Consider the following 6,904-nt stretch of genomic DNA (forward strand, 5'->3'; position numbering starts at 1 on the left):
AGTCTGCTCTTGTTCGGTGAGTCTCGGTGGAACTCGGAGCTGAGGACTGTGCTTTAGGAGATAGGGCTCCATGCGCTCTGACCAGAGTAGCCCAGCAAAGAGTAGGAAGAACCGAGAGAGGTGTGCCAGTCCCCCACGCTTCAGAGGAATGGGTGCGGAGGCACGGAAGGGCTCAGCCACTTCTCTTAAGGCGATGGAGGGGCAGCGGCTAACCTCCCCTGCCCGCGGGAGCTGAAAAGCTTCTGCGGGACAAGGAGCATGTTCCGTGGGAAGGAATATCTGTGTACTGTGGAGCCCTCTTTCACAACCTTTTTCAAAGACTACAAGAGGAGAAACAACTATGGCACCTGGGAGAGCCAGGGAAAGGGGAGCCGAGGCGTAACCCAGCCTTAGACCAAGTTCTAAGTGTAAGGAGAGTTTTGGTGTGTGTCTAACAGGTGTTCACCACGTGGGACTGCTGGGTGAAGAAGGCCTCTGGAGGGCTGCAGCAGGATGCCAGGCCTTCATCTCCTCCTACATTCGGCATCCCCAACAGCAGGTGACGTTCAGGTTTCTTCAGATCGAGACTGGTTCTACCAGGACATAAAGTACCACTCAGTAAAACACTGTGGCTAGGGCTGGGGACAGTTGGCATCCTGGCAGGTCATTCAGGTGAAGGTCAGCTGGACCGAATATCAGTGTCTCCACAGCCCGTGGCACTGCACACAGCCGATGAAAAGAATTATTAGGCAGACTTGGGCCTGCATAGGTTCCAGCAAAGCACTGCTCTGTTGCCGTTTGTGATGACTGTTCCCTTCACTGTTGTTCCAGGAGTGTTTCCACCTCTCTGGATGGGACCAGAAGGCTCGGAGGTACAGATTATTTCCTCTTGACTCGATGGTGATTTAGAGGAGCTCTGCCCCTGGGCCTCACCAGGACATTGTTTCTGTCCTGCCTCACAGAGACTTCACCTAGCACAGCTTCCTGACCTTCTCCCGTTGCCCTTTCTTCCTGTCTGTCAAACGGTCACCTATAGCTCCCCACATCCACTAGAGGACTGGGGCCACCCATCTGTCACCCTTTTGCTTGGCCTGGGCTGTTTACAGCAAAGCAGGGGAGAGAGATGGTGTGGAGAAGAACCATCTGGCAGCAGCAGCCACCTTTCCCTTGCCCTCTGTGTGTCTTGCAGCTTTCCTTGTTTATGTCTGAGCTGTTCTAGTTAGTATTTTCTATAGGGAATACCACCTGCTGCCCTTCAGATCTGCTCTTGCCTGGCTTTGATAAGACATTGGCACATGTAATAGGGAGCGTGGCGTCTTTGGGCACACTGGAGGTGTTCCTCAGTTTCCCCAAATGTTCCCGGGCAGCCAGGAAGCTGCTGCTCAGCCTGAAACTCTAAGCACTTTGGAACTACCTCTCCCACCTGCTTAAGACATGCCTGCCCTGCCAGTCATTCAGAGCCAGGCTTCTTAACCTTGCTCGCACGCCCGTGGTGTTCCAGAGGCCAGCCACAACAGTTACAGTCTCTGTTTCTTGCTTTTCTAGGCCAGCAGGGAACGACATAGGAGAAGAACTGAGCAGAGCCCAGACCCTCAAAGAACAGCTCCAGAAGCTCCAGGAAGAGTTTTATCACCTGCATTGGAGCATAAAGGATGTCACCGAGCGTGCTCTCCATGAAGCCCTGAAGCAGTCTAAGCTCCCAGGCTTTTCTGGATCAGGAAGGGCATGCTGCAGAAGGCTCTCCTCAGAGGTTTCTTTCCTCCCTCCAGACTTTATCCTTCTACAGTTCCCTGTCCTGGCTAGCCAAAAGGCTGGCGTGGCTGGAACAAGTGCTGTGCGTGACCACGCTTCCTTTCCTCTTGCTCCACACTTCTGTATGGGGGAAGAGAGCGCCGTGATGGGAGTTACAGTTGCTTTACTTACACCTTCCTCAGAGTAGAGCAAGCCTGGGAGGTTTCCAGGCAATCTGGGCGTTCCTCACAGCTGAGTTGAACCTCATCCCCCTAACCCTTGGCTGGCCTTGCAGGGGAGATGATTGTCCCATTCCTTTCCCTGCTAACAGGCGCTTGCCTTTGTTCTCTTCCCCAGGTTGTTCAAGAGGTCATCAATCAAGTCTTGGAGAAGCTGGAAGAAAGCCAAGTCCCAGTGACTGATTACGCCCTCAGATCATCAGGTGCTGTGCCATTGTACACAGACTCGTTCCAAAGTGCTTCCTGTGCCCACTGACGAGATGGGCCCTGGAACAGGCTCAGTGGTAGGAGAGAAAGGGCAAGAAGTCAAGGGCCACAGCGTGCCCTAAAAATGTACCCATTGACGGACTCTGGAAGCGGCTGGACTCCATCTGAAGAGCAGAAAGCCTAGCTGACGTTGCAGCTGACATTACCACAGCCTGATGAGTCCCTGCTCTGTGTTCCAGAGGGGTCACGCCAGGAAGAAAGAGGGGAATCTCACTGCAGGAGATGGAGGACTACTTAAAAGCATTTCTCAAGTGAACAGTGCAATATTCCTCCTGACACTGCTCAATGATCGTGCTCATGTTTTAATTTCCAGGGGCTGCTGTCATTCCCGAATGCACAAGTCCATCCTTCCGGAATAGGGCAGAAAAAGTCATCTTGTATTCCCTGCCACTGGTGGATTATGTGAGATCTCCTGAGCTTATTCTTGAGGTAGGAGCACCAAGAAGCAGGAAAAAAAAGCAAAAGGGGGGGTGGGGGGGATGCGCACATGCTGCTGAGAGCTGCCTTTACCCTTATCTTTGCTCCTCAAAGCTTTCTTTTCCTGTCACATTCTTGTATGGACCCACTCACTGTCCCCCTGCTGAGTATTTCCTCTCCCAGACTGCCTCAGGTCCTCCGTTTGAGCTTCTAGCAGGCAGGCTTGGTCCTGCAGCCTTTGTCTTCCTCGTCCCTGTGCAAACTGTCAGCATGGCTGAGAGCCTGCACTGCTGGAGGGCCCCACTCTGTGTTGGCAAGCCCTCCTTGGCACTGATCGTGGGAACACACCCAGCTGCCTGCCTTCACAGTGCTTCTGCAGTGCTGAAGGGGTCTTGTAACATGTGGATTCTCACAACGGCTGCTCCGTTTGGTACTGGCAGGGTCTGACCCAAGGCATTGGATGCTGTTTGGAGCAGAGCTGATGGGCCAGATCAGTTCTTACTCCATGATGCTCATGGCAGAAACGAAAGCCGGGGCACTCTTCTCCACGGGAACGTACTTTCTTCTTCTCCTTTCAGAAGGAAAATCATCTAGGAAACTGCTGGCCCTTCCACGGAAGTCAGGGACACGTCCTCATCAAGCTCTCTGTGCCAGTCATTCCCAGAGCAGTCACCATGGACCATGTCTCAGGGCCAGAGCTCCATGGAGACAGTATGTCCAGTGCTCCAAAGGACTTTGCTGTCTACGTAAGTGATTTCTCTGAGTTGGGGGCAGAGGGTTGCTCAGCATTTCTAAGCAGGGGGTGAAGACGGGTCAGAACCCAGAGGCCTGCGGCTCCCTCTTGCCTTGCAGAAGAAACAGGCTCCTTGGAGTTGCTCCCTTTCCACTGGATTCCTCTTTTATCCAATATAGCACACAAACGGAAGCTTCTGGGCCAAGACTCTGTGTGCCCCAGGAGCCACAGGGAAAATGAGCTGGCACAGTGTCTGCCCCTTGGAACTTCTTGGCTCCCAACGCCAGTGAGCATTGGTGATCCTCAGGGATCGTTACCCTGGGAATGTCTGCTCCTTTTCTGACAGCCTACACTCGTTAAGTAGGCAAGTGTGGCAGCATGCTGGCTAGCTTCAGCTTCTCGTCTTTTCCTTGTGATTATCTTCCTTGGACTATGCAGATGAAATGAATCAGGACTTCACCAACAGAAGTTAAGTCTTCCCATGGTGGACCAGGGCACTCATGTTTTCTCCACCCCATCTTTCTCTAGGGGGTGACGGAAGAAAAGGAGGAGCAGTTCCTGGGACAGTTTGTTTTCCTGGCACCACTGAATCCCACCCAGACCTTTCGGCTAAAGGTACGGGGACAAAGAGGGAGGAGAACAGAGAGGGGAGGAGAGCAGAGGGGAGGAGAGGAGAGCTGCACTTTGCTGGGGAGAAGCTTCCGTGCCAAAGGGCTCGAGGCAGCATTCTCCCGGAGAATGCCATGTGCCATGCTGTCCCTCCTTCTGCTTTAATCTCCTAATGGCATATGCCTGGAATGCATTCTGCTTCACTTTTGGTTTTAAGCTTCAGTGCTGACAACCACCGGTGCTGAAGCTGAAATCAGCTTGGCTGTCTGGACTCCAAGTGCCTACAGGTGGCCACATCCACTCGGAAGACACTGCTACTGGCCTGCTCGTTAAAGACTAGAAATACGGGGCTTTCTGAGGATGCTGTTGTTTCTGGTATCGAGGCCAGCTAGACAGCGAGGCCATTCTGTGCCATGGCTTTCTAGAGAAGGCAATGAGACATGATAGGGACACCACTGGGTCTTCTGACAGGGGAAGCATGTGCCCCAAAGTAGGCTAGAAGTGATTGCCAATCGAGTCAGTACAATTTCAGGTAGATTCCTGAAATTTCCTTTCCTGTTCTTTTGGCCAAATGAGGTAGAGCAGTGGAAGAATGTCTCGGCCACAACCCTCCCAGGGCAGTCAGGTGTTGAACAAGTCCATTGCTGCAGCACTACGTCAGTAGTTGAATGCCAGAGAGCAAAAGACAACTCATCTCTTCTCTTCCTTTCAGAACGAGCTCTCCGGGTTTGTGAATTACATCCTGCTGCAAGTGCTGAGCAACTGGGGCCACCCGGACTACACCTGCGTGTATCGGTTCAGGGTGCACGGTGATCCTCTCAGCGAGGAGGGGAAGGTGCCACTTCGATCTGACAACAAAGCTCCTTGATTGTCATTGAGTGTTTTGCCTGTGATAATAAAGCTCCTTGATTGTCATTGAGTGTTTTGCCTGAGATGCTAACGGGTAAGAGAATTCCTGCCCTTCTCTCCACCCACAAGCTTATGGGAGACTTCCCTGGAGGGAGAGGTGATGGGAAAAAGGACTAAGAACTGTTTCCTACGGACACATTAGTTTGGGGGGTTACACACACAATGTGTGTGCAGTTCAAGTGAAAAAAGGCTCCCGAAGACTCCAAAACGGGCAATAGGGAACCCCAACGTTTACCCTTAAAGGCTCCCCCCATCTTTTTGACCCCAGTATAGTCCCTGGGTCCCCAAAATATAGACCAGGGACCTCCAAATGCCAGCTCAAGTACTCCTAAAATGCCCTTTGGGGACCCAAAATGGCCCAGGGACCCCAATATACCCCTCAGGGACCCCCCCAGATTGGCCTTAGGGACCCCAAAATTTACACCCAGGGATCCCCCAAATCCTTTTGATGCCAAAATAACCCCTGGGGAACGCCAAAATACAGCCCATGGATCCCCAAATCCCCCCAGGGCCTCCAGAATGCCCTTTGGGGACCAAAAATGGCACCAAGGACCCTCAGGTTGCCCAGAGAAGTGGTAAATGCCCCATCCCTGGCAGTGTTCAAGACCAGGTCGGACAGAGCCTTGGGTGACATGATCTCGTGCGAGATGTCCCTGTTTTCAGGGGATTAGAAATGGATGATCTTAAGGTCCTTTCCAACCCTAACTATTCTATGATAATACCCCTCACAGACCCCCCAGAACAGCTCAACGCCCCCAGACAGGCCCCCAGCAACCCTAAAACTCCACAGGAAACCCAAACTCCCCAGAGATCCCCAAACAGGGCTGTGGGGCCTTCCAAAACTCCCCCCCTAGAGATTCTTAAATGGCTTACAGCACCCCAAAATGGCCCCAGAAGAAGTCAAAATGGCCTCCAGAGACTCAAAAATGAGCCTCAGGGACCCCAAAATCCTTCTGACGTGAAAATAATCCCATGAGATGCATCAAAATCCCCCCTGGTGCCCAAAACTCTTTTGCACGGACCCCAAAACACACTTCAGGAGACCAAAAATGGCCCACAGAGACCCCAAAATACAGCTCAGGGTCCCCAGGATCGTCCCCCGCGGCACCAAAACCCCAAAGGAACCTCTCCAGCACCATGGTAGACCCCAAAGAAGTCTCAGGGGCCCCCAAATTCCCTCCAGAGAGACCCCCAAAATGAGGCTCACAGACACAGAATGGCTCAAAAAACAGTTTGGGGACTAAAAATAGCACTCAGGGACCCCAAAATGGCCCCCAAGGAGCCCCCAAATCCTTCTGACTCCAAAATAAAGCTAAAGAACCCCAAAAGTGGTCCTCAGGAACCCCTAAATTAACCCTTGGGGACTCCCCTGATCCTTTTGATCCAGATCCTTTTAACCCCTGAGGAGCCCCAAGCTCAGGGACCCCAGAATACCCCAAGAACCCCCAGATTCCCTTTGGGGACCCAAAATAGCCTCAGGGTCCCCCAAAATATAGCTAGAGGACCCCAAAACCTTTTAGTTTAATAACAAGTATATTTAAGATGACACGGGCTGTCCAAAGAATAAATCCTGCTTTGCAAAATGGGATTAAAACAAGCAGCACGTTTTTAAACGGAGCGAACAGACGCATCCACCTCCGAATCATAGTTCAATGTGTAGGACATCCAGCTGAGATGAAAGTAGTTTAGTCCTGTAGAATTCAGGACTGGAGTGAAATCAGTCTTTCTCTCTCTGTTCAGTAGCTCTCGTTGAACTTGTCCAACATAGTACGAACGGATAATAGCCAATCACTTATTTCTAATAGAAACGATTATCAGTCTGTGTTTTGGGGTTCACAGTCTGTTCAGAGTCAGTTCAAACAAGGTATTTCATAGCAGTTTTGTGGTGCCTCCAGGTTTTCATTCATGCTCAGGAAAGGCTTCCTGATAAATGGCCATGAGGAGAGCAGAGACAGAAGGGCACGCTGCAGCCCAGGCATGCACATGATGGCCATCCCCACCGCTCATGAGGTCCAGGTCT

At 51.9% G+C, this 6,904-nt stretch overlaps 1 protein-coding gene and 1 long non-coding RNA gene across 2 annotated transcripts; both read left to right on the top strand.

Moving 5' to 3' along the window:
- The first annotated feature begins 201 nt into the window (after positions 1-201).
- On the top strand, positions 202-1,649 carry LOC133262225 (uncharacterized). Its single transcript, XR_009741253.1, has 3 exons — positions 202-538; positions 811-851; positions 1,525-1,649. It is a non-coding gene; the product is annotated as an uncharacterized LOC133262225 (long non-coding RNA).
- A 227-nt stretch (positions 1,650-1,876) lies between these two features.
- Positions 1,877-4,868, top strand: LOC133262230 (SUN domain-containing protein 3-like). The gene is made up of 6 exons (XM_061441192.1): positions 1,877-1,888; positions 2,068-2,152; positions 2,530-2,645; positions 3,212-3,379; positions 3,895-3,981; positions 4,688-4,868. The coding sequence occupies exons 1-6, from the start codon at positions 1,877-1,879 to the stop codon at positions 4,841-4,843; spliced, it is 624 nt and encodes a 207-aa protein (XP_061297176.1). The 3' UTR covers positions 4,844-4,868.
- The last annotated feature ends 2,036 nt before the right edge of the window (positions 4,869-6,904 follow it).

The sequence above is a fragment of the Pezoporus flaviventris genome, unplaced genomic scaffold (genome assembly GCF_033815535.1).
Source record: "Pezoporus flaviventris isolate CSIRO_AGI_PZ_B2104156 unplaced genomic scaffold, CSIRO_AGI_Pfla_v1 ptg000209l, whole genome shotgun sequence".
NCBI lineage: Eukaryota > Metazoa > Chordata > Aves > Psittaciformes > Psittacidae > Pezoporus > Pezoporus flaviventris.

Excerpts from the sequence above, each read along its gene's own strand:
- LOC133262230 (XM_061441192.1), top strand. Across the intron at positions 2,153-2,529 it reads TTACGCCCTCAGATCATCAG|GGGCTGCTGTCATTCCCGAA; the intron begins GTGCTGTGCCAT and ends TTTAATTTCCAG. Across the intron at positions 3,982-4,687 it reads CCCAGACCTTTCGGCTAAAG|AACGAGCTCTCCGGGTTTGT; the intron begins GTACGGGGACAA and ends TCTTCCTTTCAG.